The sequence below is a fragment of the Onychostruthus taczanowskii genome, unplaced genomic scaffold, assembly GCF_017590055.1.
Source record: "Onychostruthus taczanowskii isolate IOZ18803 unplaced genomic scaffold, ASM1759005v1 scaffold14, whole genome shotgun sequence".
NCBI classification, from domain to species: Eukaryota; Metazoa; Chordata; class Aves; order Passeriformes; family Passeridae; genus Onychostruthus; species Onychostruthus taczanowskii.
In genome coordinates this window covers 6,765,498-6,786,180 of record NW_024498573.1, presented here as the reverse complement: position 1 = coordinate 6,786,180, position 20,683 = coordinate 6,765,498, and the positions used below count along the sequence as shown (strand labels likewise).

Here is a 20,683-nt window from a genome sequence, read left to right as displayed (position 1 = left end):
ATCTCTTCTGCATTTGCCCTGCTTTAGGAATTGCACTTGCCCCAGAGACTGCTGCCATGTGCCACATGGTGAATTGTCACATGTCCCATCAACAGAACTGAAATTACATTCCATTATATCCATGCACAGGGACTACTTCAGAGCTTTGAAACTTTGCTTTTAATACATTTTTGTGTTACACAAGAATGAGTGGTTTTGAGAACTGGTACTGAGGAACAGAGTTGCAGGGTGAGTGGGTAGGCCAGTGCATCACCCATGCTCTGAGCTGTTCCCCTCTGAGAACAGTCCTTTGAGCTCTAGGAGAGACTCATTTTGTTAAACATACTTTATTTTTTTGTAATGCTGACAGAGTTACATTAGCTTTTCATTTAGTAAGGAAGAATGAATCACTTGGTGTTAGCATAAACCCAGGTTTAATAGAATCAGAAATGGCCCACAGTGAAATTGTTCAGAGTGTGACAAAGGCCACCTGCAGTGCAGTTGTAGTTTCCCTGAGCCCTGTCAGTTGCAGTTTGCCTGTACCTGGAATAGAGATCCTTTATCCACTGAGTCAGGTGAAGCTGAGAAGGTTCTTTAGCTACTTCTGGTAGGTACAGAGGACTGGGTGGCCAGGGCAGTAGTAACCCTGAGCAAGAGCTAGCTGAGAAATAGGTTGAAGTGCATTAGGCCCTAGCTTATGAAAAAAAAAATCACCTCAGCTGTACTATTAAAAGTACATTAAGGAAATTTAGTACAAGTCTGTAATAGTGACAAAGGCAGTGATTGCTACATGCTCAGTAACTCAGAAGTTCTGTAGGATATGTGTAATGATGATCATTTCTAGACCTCTTTAAGCTGCCATTCTTTCCTGGATGGGGGTTGTGTTCAGTGCTCTCATGGAAGAGCACTCTTTTCTGCTGTATTTTACCTGAGAAAGAACTGTCCTTCTGTCCTGTTAGTGAGGCACGAGTTCACATAACCCTGGGGCTGGCTCTGTGGCTCACTTCACCCAAACAGCCCCTGCAGAAGCATCAGCTGCAGAGGTGGATTGCATGAGGAAGTGTAGGGGTTAATGCATATTTAATGCTCTGTAGAAGCTTTACCTATTTCTAAACACACTGCAATTTCCAGGGTCAGACTGACAAATGGAAGAGAGCAGAACCATCACAAAAGGGAGTGTGTGGAGTAGGTCCAGTGCCCAGACATATTTCAAGATGTGCTTATAAAACTCAAGGGTTCAGTAATGTGAGTGACACTTGGAAATGTCTTACTTGGCTGTGACTAGTATTTTTTAAAAAACTACAAAATCCAAACTCCCACAGCCTTCTCTGGGGTGTGGGAAGGCAGCTGCTGGGGACCTCTGTGTACCTTGTAGAGATGGAGCCTGTTACCATCCTAACAGCTCTATGCTATGTGTGAGATAAGACTTTGGGACCCCAAGGTGTCTTCTTTGCTCTCCTTTTGGTGAGAGAGTCCATAACACTCACACTTCAGAAAGCACAGAGAAGGCCAAGCAGAAGGTGTCTGTGTCCTAGGGTGAGCTCTGGAGCTCACAGGATCAGCCCCAGGGTGAAGGTCCCACCTAACAGAACTGGTAGTTGTTGCCCTTGAGAAGTGGCTGCCCACTCTCCTCTTGCTCGCAGGACTCCTCACAGCAGCCAGAGGTGTCACAGCCACTGTCTTCTTCAGCACTGGAGGGGAGGTTGGTGTAGTCCTTGAAAGAAAAGGAAGAGACACAACACTCTGAGTGTGTTTTGGTCCCTTGGATGTATGACACCTGTTCCTGTGTGGGTGACCAGCTGGGGCTGTGCTCACTCCACAGTACCACCCTTTGCTGTGCCCACAGGGCATGGCTAACAGGCAGGGCAGGCATGTGCCTGAGCTTTTGTGGACAGCTAGTCCTGAGAGAATGCACAGCAAGTCCAGGGGAATGGGGCAGGGTGCAGTGCTTGTAGTAGTGTATGACTGCCTGTCACATTGAGGTTTCTGTGTTTCCCTGTCCAGCCCTCTTTGGCTGTGGTGGGGAGTGACTTAACCCTACAGCTGGATGCCTCTCTGCACTTCCCACCAACACTACACTGCTCCCATCAGCTCATGGTAAGGGGTATCACAGAACATGTGTCCAGAAGCTGTGTTCATACAGGGGGAAAGACATCCTCCCCCTTCTGCTCTCCAGAGGTCCTCACCTGCTCCTTATGCACCTCCAGCTCTTTCTGGATGAAGCAGCTGATCTGGTCGAAGGTGGGTCTGCGTGTGGGCTCCAGGCTCCAGCACGCCTGCATGATGCTGTACCTGCAGGGGCAGACAGGGAGGTTGCATGGTGCTGCTGCAGGGGTCTGCAAGCCCAGGCTCCTCCCTGCAGCACTCTGTGTCAGGGACACTGGGCTGAGCAGTCCCTTCTTCCAAAAAACCCATGGTGAGTGCAGTGCTCCAGGGAATGCTGAGCACTGGAGAGGATGGAGCAAACTAATCAACAAGAAGCTTCATGCCATCAAGACTTCAGGCTTACACTCATTACCTCCTGTCGCCTACTCAGGCTTGTCTTCTCATAATCCTAGAGTCAAAAGATGCTAACTAAAAAAAGAAGAAAACCCCACCAAGTTCAGGAATGTAGACATGTAACGTGAGTGTTTTCACCCTCCTGTCCCTAAACAGGAGATGCTGGATAGACTGCCCCAGGCCTTGTTTTCCTACAGGAGCAAGGAGCAGCCTGGTAGGATCCATCCTTAGCCTGGGAGCAGCAAGCAGAGCTGTGGACAAGGTCCCTGTGCCATGTCCCTGCCTGGTGCCATGAGGCAGCTCCAGCTCCCCTGTTGCTGCTGTGTGAATCTCAGTGCATCACTCACATTTCCAAGGGAGCGAAGTCAGGCCTGGCCATCTGGTATCCCTGCTTCACCATGCTGTAGAACTTGCTGTTCACCACCATGCCAGGGTAAGGGCTCTTCCCTGTGACAGTAAAAGGAGCAGAGGTGGCTGTCAGACCACAGTGTTCAACACTCCAGCCCTGAGGGGTGGGAACAGGCAGCCTGGAGCATCAGCAGGGAGGCCTGAGTTAGAGAAATGATGTGGGATTCTTTGTTTTGAATGGTCCCTCTGGAAACATAACAGTGTTTTACAGCCCTGATAAACCTAGATTTTTGTCAGCCTTCCTCCTTTCTTGGAAATTTTTCTGCAGCTACATTAGGGCAGTAGTGAGCCACGGAAAACAAAAGTTTGCAAGCTCGTTTCTTTCTTACCAAGGGAGAAGATCTCCCAGAGCAGGATGCCGTAAGACCACACATCACTCTGCACTGTGTAAATGCAGTCAAAGATGCTCTCTGGGGCCATCCACTTCACGGGCAGGCGGGCCTGGAAGAGCAGAGAGTCCTGCAGACTGGGACAAGCTGGCAGCTTATGCTGCACCCTGTCTGTCCCTTCCAGCCCCTCCTACCCTTGTGCCTTCTCTTGTGCCCATTTTAATTACTTACATTGCCTTTTACAACATAGTTGGAGTCATTCATGATGTCCCGGGCCAGGCCAAAGTCACAGATCTTGGCTACCCGTCCATCTGATATGAGCACATTCCTGGCTGCTAGGTCACGGTGGATGCACTGGGGAGAAGAGACCACAACTGAGACCCAGTCATTGGCCCCCAGCAGTCCCAAAAAATTCCCTACAGCCTAGGCCTGCCACCAAAACAATGCTTGTAGGGGCAAGGGAAACATGTACTGCTTGAAGAGCCCCTGTCTGAGGCACCATGTCATGTACAAACTCCGTGTTTGTAGCTCTCTTTCAAGCACTCCATTTGCAGTGTTAAGACACTGTGACATGTTGTGCTCTGTTCTTTAATAACTCATGGGGCTGTCATCTTCCCCACAAGGGGAGGGTCAGAACCAGGGGCTGTTGACACTGTCCTCATCCCTGAAAGAGTCACAGGGTGACTGTCACACTCTGAGCCAGCTCTGGCAGTCAGCTCAACAGCCACTTTCAGTTCCTTGTCCCTGGGGTAGCAGGGACACTGCCAAAGCGAGAAATACTTCACAACAAAGCTCCTGACCTCGTGTAAAAACAGGGGAGAAAATGTTGAGACCAGCATGATGCACAGCCCTGGGTTCCCCCTGTAACACTGCCCTCCCATGATGGCCGTGGGAGAGCAGGGCTCTGCAGGGAACACCAGACACCAGGGCCCAGCCTGTCTGAACCCAACAGACAGAGCAGACAGGCCCATGTCCAGCAGCAGCTTGCTTGAGCTTTGAGACCCCATCCAAAGACATCCCAGGCCTTCTGCAGCCAGGGTGGTGGCTCCTGCTTGGCTGGACTGGTGTTGCCCACCTGGTGTGCTGGGGGCAGTGTTCCTCTTGGCACTCACGTTCTTTGATGCCAGGAATGCCATGCCCTGGGCCACCTGGCTGGAGAACTGCAGCAGGTCAGAGAGATTGAGGGGACGGAGATCCTCCCTGGCTTCATCTTCCTCCAAGCTTCTTCCTGAAATTCAAAGCAGAAATTTTGATTTGCTGCAAAGCCGGTGAGAAACACAAACTTTGGCACGTTGTGGTTCCCAGAGCTAAACCAGACAGGATGGCCAAAAGAAGAAATCACAAATCACAGAAATGAGCCTTTGACTCACCCCTGACTTGCGCAGAATCTGATGCTGCTGAAGATGATGATGATGATGATGACACAGGCCTCATTTCAACATAAGTTTCCAAACCCTGGCTTGAAAAGCCACTGTCACTGGGTAAGAACCAACAGAGAGGGGGCAGGCTGTTAGAACCCTCCAGCAGTACCTTCTGCCCTGCTCCATATCCACCAAGAGGAGAAACCACAGGCCTGCCTGCAGAAGGTGACTTAGACAGGGGCTTGAGGGCAAAGGCAAACTAGAAGCTGATTCAGAAAGGGGACCTGGGCCCTCTGTGTTATGGGGCTGTACTGTTCCTTCTTTTTAAGGGTAATGGGGAGCAGTCAGCTCCATCCCACCAAATGCATGTGCCCAATAGTGCAGGAAGCCAAAGTTTTGTTCCTGAATTGTGGAAGGACAGAGAGGGCTGAAAACTACATTTATTGTGGGATATTCAATGGCTGCTGTCAAAGTCCTTCAAAAACTTGGAATTATAACCAGGTCTGAACACATGCAACCACAGTGGCTTTTACATCCTGGTATCCTGCCTGTCCCCAGGCCTTTGACCTTGATCTCTCCCCAGTACAGTGCTCTTCACACTTCTCCCAGTGAGCACCCAGGCCCTGCATGGCTCAGTCCTGCATTTCTTAGCCCTGCATGGCTCAGTCCTGCATTTCTCAGCCCTGCATAGCTCAGCCCTGCATTGCCCACCCCTGCATTGCTCAGCCCTGCATTGCTCAGCCCTGCAGCCACCCCAGCTCTGCTCCTACCTGCGGATGTATTTTTTCTCTAGCTCAATGTTTTTGTAATCAGCAGCACTGTCTAAAGAGGTGTCCAGGGCAGAATCCTGGATAATTATGGATTCAGTCTTCTTCCTCAGGAAGTTCAGCAGATCTCCATAGCGACAGTACTCGGTGATGACAAGGATTGGGCCTGGGAGAGCAGCAGAGAGGGTTCATTAAGGAATGCTGTGACCTGCCCTGAGGATTGCTTTCCCTGGGAGAGCAGCAGAATCCACCCAGCTCATCAGCTCACATTGTGCCTAGAGGAGGGGCTCTGCCAGGGGTCTGTGGGGGCAGCAGGGCTGGGGGATCCTACCTCCACAGGTGCACGCCCCCAGCAGGTTCACAATGTTCTCGTGGTGTCCCAAGTGACTCATGATCTTCAGCTCAGACATGAGAGCCTCCTGCTCATCCCTGTCTGCTGATGCTGTGGGGTGAGAGAAGGATTGTGTGAAGGAGTGAGGGAGGGACAAGGGGAGATTAAGGGAGAGGACCAAAAAAGGTGTAGACAGAGTTATGGAACAAAAGGAGGAAACACACTTAGAGTGAAAACTATGTCCTCTAACTGTGCCACTGGCCTCCCCTGTCCACAAAAAAGGCAGTAATGTGATTCCAGCATCTGGTACTTGGCACAGAAACAACTTTAAAAAGTAGCTGTTGCAGCCTGTGATCACCAACATGTGGTGAACACACACTACATCCTGCCCAGAGGAGCGTGGAGGACTTCAGCCCTTGCAAGTTGCTCTGTGCTCACACTTTAGCATCTTCACAGCCACTTTGAGCACCGAATCTTCTTTGCCCAGCCCAAAAGCTGTGGCTTCTACCACTTTTCCAAAGGCTCCTGCTCCAAGAGTTTTTCCTGCAGAGAGAAAAAAGTGTACTTTTAAGACATTTGATAAAGATTGAGAGCTGTCCTGCACACAGCCTTGAGGAGGATGTCTGCTGGATGGGGATGCCTGCTGGGCTCACACAAGATGACACATCCCTTAGTCAGGAGCTGGCAAACATCTGTGGGGAACTCTACTGTGAGCAAAGGTGGTGTGAAAGAGGCCAGCTCCAAACTCTGCCTCACCAAGGCTGTGCCTTAGGAATGACCCCACCTGCAAGAGGAGGGACATGACCCCTGCAGCCTTCCTTGGAGCAAAGGAGGAGGGAGGCCACACCCTGCCACTTGCTTCCCATCCTGTGGGGGAGAGAGCAGCAAGGCCTGGTTAAGGATGCTGCTGGAATGTCTGGCTGCAGCTTTGGATATCACCCAGAGCTTTGGCTCTGACTCCTGAAGCATTTCAGCTCTCTGATGAGCTTCATGCCACCAGGCAAGCAGCAGGGAAGGTTTCTTACCAAACTGGAGGTTGTTCCTTGGAAACTCCCATTTTTCATTGTATGGCAGCTGAGTGGGATCGATAAAGATGTAATTATTGCCCTCACAGGCCTCAATGATCTTCCACCTCACCTGATACTTGGGTTTCTGCAAGGAAGAGACTCCAGTTACTCAGTGTTTCCCAAGCTGGGAGGGTTCCCCAGTCCCAACATCCACTCAGGCTCACTCTGCAGGTGCAGAGGGAAGATACAGATTTCAGCCCATCAAATATCTTTTGAATCTGGACTGAATGAGAGAGGCTTTTTCTGGACAGCCTGGACTCTTTGATCTGCAGGTGCAGAGGGAAGATACAGATTTCAGCCCATCAAATATCTTTTGAATCTGGACTGAGTGAGAAAGCCTGGACTCTTTGCAGTTATGAAGTCCTCCCAAGTCATCAGCTATGACTGAGGGAGGCTCTATTGCCACTGGAAGCAGCCTGTTGCCATCATTTGTGATGGCAGAGCTGGGAGATCCAGCGTGTCCCACCAGAGCAGCGGCTGACAGCTGGTGCTGGAGGGAGATGTCCCCACTGTGTCTCCTTCCTTGGACCCCTGGCTGCTGAGCACAGCAGAACAGTGGAGCTGGCTCACCCCCACTTCCCTTACAGGGGTAAAACAAAAAAGGAGAAAGAGAAGTAAGAATTTCTCTTTTCCAAGAATGTCATGGCAGAAGTAACCAGGCAAGGCAGAGAAGCAGAGCTGGAGTCCTTGAGCAGAGAAGCTGGTACTTGTCTGAGATAGGTAACCATATTATTTATAGACATGTCCTGCTTCTCTTGGGCTTGCAAGCCCTTCCAAAAAGCTATTTATTTCAGATCTGTGAAATTGATTACACATTGATCCATTTTTCTCTGTCTCTGGACCACTGTCCAAGGGCAGCTCTGCCTGCTAAGCTGTAGGTGCTTGTCTGAGAGAGGGCTCTGATGGATCTTCTGACAACCAGCACCAGAACTTTGCTGCAAAATCTTCAGCCTTGATAGGCTGTCAAAGGAAGGGTGCCAAAAGGGAGAGATGAAAAACAGGAGATGTTCACCCACTGATGAAGCAGAGGTGGCTACTGATTGGTTCAGTTTGTGGAAAAACAGAGAAGGAATCCAAAGGCTGGAAATGAGCCTTGCAGAGAAAATGGGGCAAGTTCTTATATAAAAATAGTGACCAAGTCTTCCTGGAAACAAACTTCTTCTAACACCATCCTGTTTCCCCATAAAAACAGTTTTTTTATAAAGCAGTGAGCAGAATAAAAAGTAGATGCAAACTGCAAACCACCTTTTTTTTTTTTTCTCCCTTAATTCAGCCTGTGGATTTGTGGGGACCAGAGCAAAACCAGCTGCAACTGCCAGCACAGAGTGAGCACCTGTGTCTGGCACCAAACAATAACCACACTGACCTGTGGGCTACAAGGCTGAAGGACCAGGGCAGAGGAGGTATTAATACACTGGGTTGGGTGCATGAGCTTTGCCCTGCAGCAGGAAACTCCAGATGGAATGTGGGAGGCAGGGGAGGTGAAGGAGGCAGCTTGCCTGGTACCTCCAAGCTGAATGGTCCCTGGGTCCCTGGCCTGGCTGCCAGCAGAGGCTGTGTGGCCCCTGAGGCTGGGCAGCCCTCACAGCCCTTGCCCTGGACAGGGAAGCTGACCTGGTTGTACTTGTAGAGCAGGAAGAGGAGCAGGAGGAGCAGCAGCACCAATGCACCTATGCAGGTGGAGAGAACAGGGCTGAAGAGCTTGTTTGGAAGGGCCACAACACTCCCTGGAAGAGGAAAAAAAGGAGAATTTGTAAACACTCTTATTTTAATCCTAACTCTGGGAGCATTTTGCCCAGCTATTCTCTTTGGATTTCTCTGTATGCCACACACCCATCACTGCCCTCAGCACACCCTTCTGGGAACTGCTGGGAGCTGGGGGAAGGTCTTCATGCCAAACTCTTAGGCTGCAATGGTTCTCCTCATAGCCCCCTCTTTCCACACAAACAGCACCAGGTGCAGGTCAGACTGACTGGGGACCAAGATCTGTGCAGCAAGAACAGCCCTACCAAAAGATGCAGCCCTTGTTTTTTTGTGGGCTGAGAAGCTGCTGGATGCACCATGCCCTGGAGCTGAGTCCTGCAGTTATAAGATGCTCATGGTGTGGCTCAGCCTTTGGCTCCAGGCTATAACCCAGCCAGAAATTCCCACACAGCTCTCAGGACTGGCAAATGCCAAAGCCTCACACCTGTGAGGGTAAAGGGCTTGTGGAACCTGCTTCAGCTGTCTTGCAAGACAATGGGGATATACATAAGGGATGTAATCTCAAAGCTCCCACATCCTCCCCCACTCTGCCAAGCTGATGGTTGGGATCTTACTGGTGATGGTGAATGAGTGAAACATGTCAGAGGTGTTCCCTTCCCCGTTAATGGCCACGCAGCAGAAGGTGAAATTGTCACCCAGCTCCTTGAAGGGGATGATGCTCTCCACCTCCACCTCTTGGAAGGGCAACACATTCACCACCTGGGGTCTGGAGTCATTGTGCATCAGTCTGTAGTCCTCGCTGTACCTGCAGGGATGGCAAGAGGGGACAGTGAGTGCTGCTCTGCAGCACAGCAGCTCACAGCTGAGAGGGGCCTGTGCCAGACTAGAGAGGAGACACAGGGAATTAGGCTTGCAGCTCTGTGAGATGTGTTACTCTATGCCCAATTAAAGATCTCTCCCTGAACACCACAGCCCTGTATAGACAGAGCCACGAGTGCCTTTATGAGGCTCAGCACTCATAATTAACACTTCATGTGTTCTGTCATCAGTCCCTTCACTGGGGCTGGTCCTGAGACACAACAGCCCTGTCCAGGCAGCTGCAGTTGCTTCCTGTGGCTCTGTGGCTCAGTAAACCCATGCTCTGCAGAGCCACCGACCTGTGCAGGTCCCAAAAAGATGACAGGGCCAGTCAGGATGTACCACTCCAGCAACCTACACCAGGGCACCTCTCCAAAGGATCCATATGTTCCTTGCAAAAGCATGGGGAGAACATGAATCACAGGTGGACAATCTCTTCAAGCTCAGGACTTCAGGAACAGAAAGTGCCCCCCTTCTCAGGCAGACCCCAAGAACCTCTTTTTCCAGCAGAGCAACATCCCTGTTTTTGTCACTGGGCAGGCTGTGCTTTATTGCCTGCCCAGGAGCCCAGGTGGTGCTGCTCAGTGAATGCCAGGCAAGGGCAGGGCACAGCTTGGAGGTGCTCAGTGCCCTGGGCAGCTCTCACCTGTCGGAGTGGACGGGGCACTGGTACCACTCGATGCGTGGGGCAGGGTACCCGATGGCCACGCACTGCAGGAGGCTGGAGTCATTGGCTGGCACCTTGATTTTGCAGACCCTTGGAGAAGCTGTTGGGGAAGTGACAAAAACAGTGAATGCTGTGACCAGAGGAAAAGCACATCTCCCATGCTCTGGTTTCCTTTCCATGCATGCAACAATAAACCAGAAGGAATCCCTGTGCTACACACAGGCAGGTTTGGGCTGGGTCTGTGCGTCTCGTGGCTGCTGATTCCTTTCCATGCATGCAACAATAAACCAGAAGGAATCCCTGTGCTACATACAGGCAGGTTTGGGCGTCTCGTGGCTGCTGGGCTGGAAGCAGGCTGGTACCCCAACCAACTATTTTTTTCCAGCTGGGAAGCAGTCCCAGGGGCAAGCAGGGTGAAAGGATGGACAAGCACTTACATTTCAGAGAGATACTGAAGGTAACTGATTCGTTGGTCACACTGTGGAAGGCATAAAACGTGTAGAGCCCTCCCTCTCCCTCCTTCAGGCGGTTCAGGGAGAGTGTGTTGCTGTACCTGCTCACAGAGAGAAACACTGTGAAGAGCACACAGGCCTTGCTCAGTGCGGTGCTGCTGCTTCCTGTGCTCTGGAGCAGTGAACACTTCCAGCACTCATCCCAGCCCACCAGGGAGCCTGCCAGTTGCTTCCCTGGGGGAAGTAGGGAGGGACTGATCATCTCTAGGGGAAATAGCTTTTGCCACCAAGTGCACTTCAGCACTTCTGAAAGGCTACAGGTGGGTGAACACTCAGAAATAATTTGACATCTAAATCATTGCCTTTCAAGGCTCAGGGGATGGATCCTCCTGCCTCTGGCAGGATGAGTTTCTCCATGAAGCCCTGCTCCCCTCTGTCCCCAGCCCATTTCTCAGCTCCCAGTGCAAGAAAGAGTTTACCCTAAAGCCATAATTTTTGCCAAGTGGCACAGTTCCTCTTGTGGATTGTTTTCTGTTTCTAAGGAAATGAAAGGGGAATTGCCCAAACCCCCAACAAATGAAATGGTTTTCTTTCCAGCTCCCCTTGGTCTCAGTCGGCTGTAGGCTTTGAAAGAGCAGACCTGTACCCTCTGTTAGATCATATTCACACAACAATGTTTGTGACATGGGGCTCTCAGTGCCTCTCAGTGCACACTCTCTCAGCCTCAGAGCAGGGGATGGGTCCAAGGACCAGTGAGGGAATTAAGCTTTTTTTTATTATTTATCCACTCCTGCAATTTCTTCTGGCAAGGAGAGTGCAGAATTGAACAATCAGATCACAAACGTGATACTGACTTCCACAAGGCTTTCTAAAGAGAAGGCCACCAGTTCAGAGAAGGGTGGTGTCCTCCTTGATCTGATCATACTGTGGTTTCCTAATAATACTGGAAAGAGAAAACAGAAATGCAGAACAGTTTCCCTCTTTAAAACCAGAGGGTTTTCTGCAGAATGGGGCCTGCCTGTCTCAAGGAAAGCTCTCTTGGAAACATGCCATAGTAGTGTAGAAGACAAAGAGCACGTACCAGTTGTTTCCAGAGATCATTTCGCCCTTGAATATGGTGGTTTTAGAGTGCTTCAAGGGATTCCTGTGTTCCCAGGCCCAGTGGAGAAGTTTTGGGTAAGCCTTAATGTGGACCTGCAGCTCCACACTCTCTCCCAGAGCAACCTCCAGGCTGGTGGCTTGCCCTGGGGTCAGGTGCACGTAGCCTCTCTCTGCAGGGTAGAGGAGAGCATGACTGTCAGCGGGCATGTCCAGAGACCTGGAATAACCTTACACCAGCTCCATAAATGGATCATTATTGGAAAGAGCAGCCTCAGCTGGGAGACTGCAGGAGGGAATGAAACATCACACAGGTTATGTTCCCAAAGGAGTACTCTTAAATTATTTCTTTGTCATGGCACCATGGATTACACTGCCTGAGGAGAGCTAGAAAATCTTTGTAAAGTCTCTGAGGAAAGAAGTTGTACATGCTGTATCCTAAGAAGTGACGAGGCTAAATAGTATCTCCTAATTGTTTAGGAAAGACAGGCCCTTTAGCTAAAATCCTGGCTTCTCACTAGGAGATAACTCAGACTGAGCCTTCCTTCTGAGCTGTGGTATGCAGCAGCTTTGGATCATCAGCAAAGTCCAGCCTGTGGGCTGTAAGGGTGAATTTTCCATCTTGAGATACAAACAAGTGTGTAATAGACCAGAATCCCCTGTGTGGATCTGTGGCTGGAAGAGACCAGATCCGTACTCTGCTCATGTGGCTTGCCCTTGCTTCTAACCAGCCTTTCCTCATCTTCCAGCACAACCTTGCCCCCTCCCTTTTTACTGTTTAAAGGCACAGAGACTGAGAGGAGCACTCCAATTTTTCATTCAGAGCCCAAAACGTGTCCTGTGGCCCCTCAAGATACAAAGGGAATACCAGTTCCTTTCCTAGCAGCTCCATAGTTCTCATGTAAGCCCTCAAGCACAAGTGAGAATTATGTTTCCAACAAAAAATCTAGGAAGAGAATGGAGGCAGAAGCAGCAAATACCCAAGGCTACACATGATTCAGCCCTACTAGGCTTTTGGGGAAGTACTCACCTACTACCTGAAGCATGGTTGAGGCATTCCTGAATCCTACTGAATTGTTGGCTATACAGATGTACTTCCCACTGTCTTCCATGGTCACAGTTGCAACGGACAGGGTGTCATTGATGAAGTAGTTGCCATTTTCAAAGTCAGTCCTTTTAGTTCTCATGACCTGTCAGGCAGAGAGCAGGGAATAGCACATGTTGGGAGAGCAGAACAAACACATCTTGCCTGCCCTGGGCTAGAGAACTCTCTATCATCCCTGAGAGCAACCTGTGTGGAGACCCAGAGGCACTGAACCCCAAGGATCCAGGGTAGATATTCCACAGCAGTTAGGTTGTAGCTATTGTCAGCCTTGTGACTGCTGCTTGGCCTTACACTGTGTGATCCAAACATGCCTTGTGTGTTGTTTCATCTCCTTAATAAAGGTATCAGTTATAATAAGGACTTCTACCAAACCCCATCTAACCATCTAGCAGTTAGAAGTCGGCATCATAGAGATTTTGAAATGTATTCCTTTTCTTCAGACATTCTTTTCTCTGGAGAACTCTCTCCTGAAAATGTTTGCTGCTTTATAAGCCCTGGCAGGGCTGGGTGGAGAAATGTTGCTTTAATAGGTACTGTGGCTCCTGTCCAATAAACTCAGCTGAAACAACACATTCTCATCCATTGCAGAACTGTTCTGACAACAGGCAGGTGTTTCTTAATCCTGTGTCATCCCAAAAAAAGGATATTCAAATTTCTACAGCTTGACCAGCTGCTTTGGTTGGGTGGTTCAAGGTTTTGCTGTGGCTCAGGGCAGTTCTTACCACCCTGTGTTCCCCATTTTCCAGGAAAGCCCCACACTCCAGCTTACTGTCTTTGCTGCTGTCTCCCATCTGATGTCATACTTGTGGGAAGGAGCAATCACTCTGCAGGTGACTTGGAAAGGCTCTCCCACGATTCGCACATGCTCTGCAGGGTCCATCATCACTGACACAGGCTTCTCCAGTGCTGCTCAAAGGCAAGCAGGGAAAGACCCAGTGTCAGCCTTTCCAGTGATCCCACGTGCTCTGGAGACTCCCCAGGACCTGCCTGCCTTGGGTGGTGTGGCACAGGTTGCCCAGAGAAGTTGTGGATGCCCCATCCTGAAGCGTTCAGGGCCAGGTTAGGTGGGACCTGAACAACCTGATCTAGCAGGTAGCATCCCTACCTGTGGCAGTGAGCTTGGAATGAGATTTTCAATGTTTCTTCCCACCCAAACTATTTTATGACTCTATTCTATGATTCTACATCCTCCTTTCCATCCTCTTTAGCCTCTTTACCTCCTGCCTTCCCCTTCCCTAGAGAACCCCACTCCCTTTTGAGCACATGTCTGTGGGAAGCAGTACAGGGGGGGAGAGCACAGCAGTCAGGACTGTGGGTAGAAAAGGAAGGAGAAGATTTTGCCATGGTTACAGATGGAGCATTGGGGCCCAAGGACTTGCAGAACACTGGACAGATTGGTGAACAACTTTCTCTGGTCTGTGACAGTGGCTGCAAAGATTTAAAGACTGCTGAACCCATGCAAACCCACCCAAAGGAAACAATTTGCCAGAGGCCGATGGAATTGTCCTCCATTAAATAACCTTTTGAAACTGCAGGTTCAGAAGCTCTTTCCTGCCTCTGGCAAGGAGCTTTTCCTTAACTATCTACTGCGGCCAGCTTAGCTATTTGTGGCCCTTAGGACAGCAACAATCTCTGCTCTTTACCTTCTTCCACAACCAGTCTTATTCTTGATGAATTCTTTATTTTTCCATTTATCTGTGCTTGGCATCGGTAATAACCTTTATGCTTGTTTTGCACATTGTACAGTGTTACTCCTCTCTCAGCACTGAAGGAGTAGTTGGTCCCAGGTGGGAGAGTAGAGGCATTATCCATGATCAGAGTCACACTGGATCCGTACTCGGGGGCCGTGATGAGACAGGGGAAATCAACATTCCTGCCTTTAATTCCCCGGACCCGGAAAGAGGGGATGTACCACACATTATCAGGATCTGCAGAGGAGACAGGACAGGCTTGTGAGAGGGGTCAGAAAATGCACTGAAGCTGAGACACATTCCAGCAAGGGCAAGCCTCCAGCCCTGCTGCCCAGTGGGAGTTCGGGGCTGGGGCAGCCCTGCTCAGCGCCTGCCTGACTCAGCCTCCAAACACTCACATGACAAACCCAGCTCCAGCTAATGCCTTTGAGGGGATCACAGCAACCAGCTCACAAATGTCCATGGATAAGGGAGGCTGAAAATATGCATACCTCTAATTAAACTTGTAAGATTTACTTATGAGACCTCCCTGCTCAGGGCAGCACTTGTGGTACAAGGGAAGGGGTGAAGTTAAGTGGTAGAGCTACCACAGCAGAGCTTCTTCTGGGATAAAAGAATATTTGGGGTTCAGGTCATGTTGTGAGGATGTAATTCATGTGACTCTCTCCCTTATCTGAGGTACTGGCAATAGGGTTCTCTGATTTGCAAATCTCACTGCTCATTACAACACTGAACCGACTGTTTTTTCAAGAAGGGAAGCCACAGCAGAAGGAGGGAGAAATTCACATATATGTGAAAGAGTTCCACATATATATGAGATGTAGCTCTGTACTTTAACCACGGGCCCCATTTTGTGTGGGCTCACATGGCTGTGGCTCCACCAGGAGCCTGCACTGCTCCCCAGGCACACACACAAGCACAGCACAGCAGAAAGGAGCTGTGCCGTGCTCCCTGCAAGGAGGCTGCTCTGCCAGTGGGAAGAGAGAAGCAGGGTTACCTCTCACAAACAGGTGGATGGCTGCAATGCCCTTGTCACTGCTGTTGGCATAAGCACAGCTATAGGTGCTTGTGTTCCTGTAAGTGGCCTTGGGAATACTGAGGGTGCTGGTGGTGTGGTTACTGAATGTAACCTCTTTGCTATTCCATGCAACTTCAGACTCTCCTGAGCAGTGCAAGAGGACTGGATCACCTGTGTTGACAACCAGAGCAGGGAGGTCAGGGCTGATCACTGGAGATGCTGAGCCTGCAAGGGAAAGAGAAAGTGAGAATACAAAAATGATCCTTAAAGATTCTCCTTTGGAGTTCACGCTGCTGAGAATGGAGTAGCTCAGCATCAGGAAAAGGCTGAGCTTGGGATTCAGTCTGGATTTTTGGCTCACATCACTCCACCCATTCTCTGTCCCACCAGACCCATATGGCCTGATACTCCAAGGAATTAATTTCAGGGAAGAAACACCATCCTCCACAATTCCCTGCCATTTGAACATTTAGACAACTGGGACAGGAAAAACAATCATCTGGAGCTGATTAGGGCAAATGCCAGTTTGGCAATTGTTCCTGCTGATTTTTTGCCTCTTCTTACAACAGTTTTCCTTTTGTGGCAGAGCTGGAGCTGCTCTATGAACTGGGTTAGCACATAGCATCATTTGGTGGTGTTTAAGCCAAGTTTGGTGCAAGGGCTCTTTGTTGCATTGGTGCTGAGATGAGCTAGAACAGACCTGGAAGGCTCCTGCAGAGGAGGAGGTCAGTGCATATCATTTGGGGAAACTGGCTTTTTGTTGCCAAGTACTGGATTTTGAAGGACACTTCCTCATGGGTATCATGGAATCACACACTGCATTCTCCTCACAGACACCAACAAAACATTATGAAACGACACAGCATTATTATTATTCCTATTTGGGAGAGGAAACTGAGGCATGGAAATGCTAAAGAGCTGATGACAGCCCATAGCTGTAGTCACTCATACAACACACCAGTCCTGCACACACCAGCATCACAACCAGCCAGAGTTCTGATGCATCTCTGCTTTGAAGATGCCTGCTCTGCTGGCTGAATAAAGGGGAACCAGGGTCCTACTCCAGCCTGAGTGTCAGAGGGAAATATTTTTTCCCTGTTTTGCCCTGTCAGCGAGTTCTTTGAGTCACCTCCTATATTTAGGGTGGGGGGAAGTGCAGAATGAATCAGTGCCACAGGGCTGGGGAAGAAGTGGTGCAGCCACCCCACGCCAGGCCCTCAGGGAGGACAGGAAACACATTGCAAATGGCTATCTGTGCTTGGGGGGCTCTGCACCCCCTTCCAGCCCCTGTCCAGGGCTATTCTCCCACTTCTGCTTTCCTTCCCAGTCACTAACCCAGCCTTACATCTTAAAGGGACACACACCCTCATTTAAATGATGCTAACCACAAAGGGAGCTGTGCAATTTATCAGTTCATTGCTCTGCAGGCAGTGATCTTCCTGCCACGGACACTGGCCCTGTAAGAGCCAGCAGAAGCACAGCCCCATCCTCATCCACCCCTGATCACAGATCTTTAGGGCAGGAAGGCAATGCCCAAGGTACAGCTGTGTCTCCTGGGCTACCAGCTGTGCTCAGGGCTGTGCCATCCAGAGCCCACACACCAGAGCCCAAAGAGCAGCATTTAAGCCATTATGGGCTGATGGCTCCCTGCATGGAACCAAGGGTTGAGAAGACCCTGGAGAGCATTGCTGGTGTGTGTCAATGACACAGTGGCCATGGGGAAGCCCAGACAAGGCCCAGATTAAACTCACCAGCCCTGTAGGGAGAAGCAGAGAACAAGAATCTTTGGAGCATGGAAAATGTGACATTTTATCTCCCTGTTCCTTTTTTTTTTTTTTTTTTTAATTACTTTTATCTTTCTGTGGAAAGAGGAGAAGCCCAGAGTGGAGAAAAACACATCCCAGAATAATTTACAAAGCTACATTTTCCACATATCTGAGGCAAAACATTCCTCCCCTTTTGCTAAGCTGTGCTTTCTAATGGGACTTGATATTTCTGTTGCTTTAACTCTTTGCCACTGTATCCTTTTCCCTCACCTACTCTCTGCTTTGGCTATCCATCCACATCCAGGGCTTTGGCACCATTTCATGGGGAAAATGACTCTTTTTGCAGGAGGACAAGGAAAGAAAACAAAACGAACAGGAGTCATCTCACTGTGCATCTTTGCTGTCACCAGCTTACAGGTACTACTGAGGTGCTGGGGCCAGAAAAGGCTCTGGGCAGGTGCTCTCCAGAACAGTGGGGAAAAAGCCTTCAGGCTGTCACTAGAGACTCACAGCAACTCTGTAAGCACCAGACAAGTGGAGCGAGGACAGACAGACAGAGACACCAAGTGCAGGACAAGGCGAGGGGAAGGTCACTAAGCTCCCACTCCTTCATGTGTGCTGGGGGATGAGTCAGAGCAGTGGGTCCTTTTCCAGAATGGGGAAGCAGGGCTGCTGGGGAGGCTCTCTCCCTGCTGACCACTGTGCAATCTTGCACGAAGCCCGAGGATGTCTCTCTTCTGCTCTCTAGCAGCTTCCGCAGCACTGCCAGTAACTGCTGGCCAGAGGTTTTACCACACTTGGGTTGTGTAACCATGACCTCTCCTTACAGCTGCAGACTCTCCCTGCCTCTCCTGTGCCAGCCAAAACATTGCTTTCCTCTGCTGAGCATTTGGTGAGGAAGGAGAAGTGAAGGCTGGTATGACAGAAGTGTCCAGGGTCCTTATCACAGAAGCCAGCCACCAGGATTTTGAGTCAGTTCTGGGGAGTAACTGGCTAAGGTCCAGCCCTGAGAGGGGCCCATACCAGACCTGAGCTCCCTTTGTCCCACCCTCAGAGATAGCAAGGAAAAGTTTGATTTCTGAGGACCCCAGAGTCACCTACAGTATCTGGGGAACCAGGGATGGAGAAAAGTGTGCTCATCACAGCTCTGCTTGGGGCTTCTGCCTCAGAGGTTTAGGTTACCCACAATAGGGAAACAAAACCCCCAGGAATACATCTCAAGGTGGCCAAGAACACAGATACAAGATGATCAAGCTTAAAACATTTCCTCTGCTTGATCTGAGCCCCTTACCCTCCCCCAGCAAGAGCCCAGATCACAACATTCACATTACTCAGCCCTGGGCACTCACAGAAGGTGCCCTTGCAATCCAAGAGGCAGGAGAAGGAAGCCAGGCTCTGACTCCAGCTGGAGGATATTGCTTTGTAAACCCTTGGCATGGTGCAGCTTTGTGCTGCAGATGGCCAGCAGTGCTGGTACCGAAACAAATGTGTGTCCTACAGCCTGGCATGACAGACAGTGCCTCGTGAAGATGTCACAGCTGGTGATTTGGCACTGGCCAGGGGCTCAAGGAACCTTTGGAGAGATCCTAAAAGCTATAGTTATGATCTCTCACAGATCTGCATTAGACCTTCTAGTCCTTATTATCGTAAAAAACCACAAGAAATTAAAAATCCTGAGGCCTTCACAACCCAGTTCGCAGCACAGCAGATCTAGACAATTATGCTCAACATGTTGCAAATGTCATTTGAAGTGAAACAACAAGTGAGAGGGATGCAAATGTCTTGGGCTGTAAAGATGAGCACTGCAGTGGCCCAAGAAGGATTCACTGCCTGTCACATGCTAAATGCTTTCCCCACAGGCTGTCCCCTTCCAAGGAGGACTTCACACCACAGTCTCACTGTGTCCCAAGCATGCTCAAAACGAATATCAAGGTGAGTGCCACACAGGACCTGAGAGGTTCCCAGCACTTCAAAATGCAAGATTAGTAATGCTGGTTTCCAACTCTTGGTTTGTAAACATCAAAACAAGATTAGTGACTCTTTTTTGAGCTTGGTGGGTTATCACTTCTTGGCCATCTCTGCAGCCTCAAAAAACAGGCATGTTCACCTTTCCCTTCTTGGCTGGCTGAGTTGTTTCCATCACACCCTCGCTCTAAAGCCCTGCTGTGTGTGCCAGCACCATCACAAACCAGCAATCCTCAGACATTCCAGCTGGGCACGAGGTGCTTTGGAAGGTACCAGTGCAGATGATTTTCCTGACTCCTTCACCTGCAGACCAAACACCTCCAGCTCCTTCCCCGTTTGAGCAAAGTTTTACTTTGGAAAGAGCTTCCCTCAGGACACAGTTGCTGCTGAACCATTCCTTCATCTTAAACCCTGTCCAGATCCAAAGAGGGGGAAGTCTCCCTTTCCTATCTCCCCAGAGCCAGGGCTCTCCTATGCTACATGCACCTCTCCATCCTCCTTGGCCTTACCCTGGCAGGGCTGCAAGCAGCCAAGGGCAAGCCAGGCTCCAGAACCAACAGAGCAGCAACACACCCTCTTCCCACCTTTCCCTCTTTCCACCACTGCCCTCCCTCTCTAATTCCAGCCGGCCCTGGATGACCTTCAGAAAGCTGCTACAGCCAAGTCTGCACTGAATTCCAGCATTGGTGTCTCTTCCCTACATCTTCACCTTCTGCCTACCCACGCCAAGGATCCTTCAACCTGCTCACAGCAGTGTCCACTGCATGCAGCAGCAAACAGGGACCAATCCCAGCCCACAGCAGCCTTTTGGGACACATGGCTGGGAGCCCAGCTTCACCCTCCACCTCCAGGAGCTGCGAGTCTGGCAGTGCAGCTCCAGCACAGCCCCGTCCCCACCAAGGCCATCGCCAGAGAAGGAATGGAGCACTCACACCAGACACCCAGGAAAGCCTCACCACATCCCACAGCTCCCCTGGAGTGACGTGGGCCTTTGGGAGTACTCACCATGCCAGAAGCCAGCTGCAGTGAGCAGCAGGAGGAGAGCAGGGCCCATGTCCCCAGCACCGTGGTGTCCCCAGCACCGTGGTGTCCCCAGCGTGGAGCCAATGCTGCTGGAGGATCCTCTCAAGCTGTGGGTGCCTCTTCTCGTGGGCACCGTAGCCAGCGCTCCCTTCTCAGGAGCTTCTCCTTTCTGAGCAGACCACAAGTTACAAATTCCCTATTTTGTTTGTTTTTGAAACAGGGGGAAAAAAACCAGGCCGTGCTTTGTCACGTCACCAGTGACAAGCCCCGCGTGCACACCCTGCTGCAGGGTCCTCCTCAGGTCTCAGAGAGGAGTCCATCCCCAGACTGGCAGGGCCCACTGCACCATGCTGGGGTTTGGGATAATCCTGATGTTCTCTGGCTTCTGCCACTCCAGTCCCCAGGGACATTTATAGACTTTTGCCCTGCGTAGGGACACACAATGTCCCCACACTTGCAGGCAGTGGATTCCATTTCAGCAGGACAGGTTTCACCTCAGGCCCAGTGGCTCACGCTGGCTTTGGGACCTGAGGACCCTCACAGGACATGGCAGACTCCTCACAACAGGCCCGCAAAGGCAATTCATCCTAGGGCA

At 50.4% G+C, this 20,683-nt stretch overlaps 1 protein-coding gene across 2 annotated transcripts; it reads right to left on the bottom strand.

Moving 5' to 3' along the window:
* Positions 1-310: 310 nt before the first annotated feature.
* CSF1R (colony stimulating factor 1 receptor) lies at positions 311-20,241 on the bottom strand. Of its 2 annotated transcripts, none has more exons than XM_041397565.1 (21): positions 20,071-20,241; positions 15,314-15,559; positions 14,269-14,553; positions 13,395-13,531; positions 12,551-12,710; positions 11,504-11,693; positions 10,408-10,523; positions 9,950-10,070; positions 9,060-9,250; positions 8,356-8,468; positions 6,700-6,826; positions 6,113-6,217; positions 5,675-5,785; positions 5,347-5,509; positions 4,586-4,692; positions 4,328-4,443; positions 3,447-3,569; positions 3,216-3,327; positions 2,826-2,925; positions 2,166-2,271; positions 311-1,693 (listed from the first exon to the last, which is right to left on the bottom strand). In XM_041397565.1, the coding sequence occupies exons 1-21, from the start codon at positions 20,117-20,119 to the stop codon at positions 1,562-1,564; spliced, it is 2,910 nt and encodes a 969-aa protein (XP_041253499.1). In that variant the 5' UTR covers positions 20,120-20,241; the 3' UTR covers positions 311-1,561. The 2 variants fall into 2 exon arrangements, with proteins under 2 accessions (XP_041253499.1, XP_041253502.1); XM_041397568.1 differs by having other exon boundaries at positions 15,506-15,559.
* Positions 20,242-20,683: the final 442 nt, after the last annotated feature.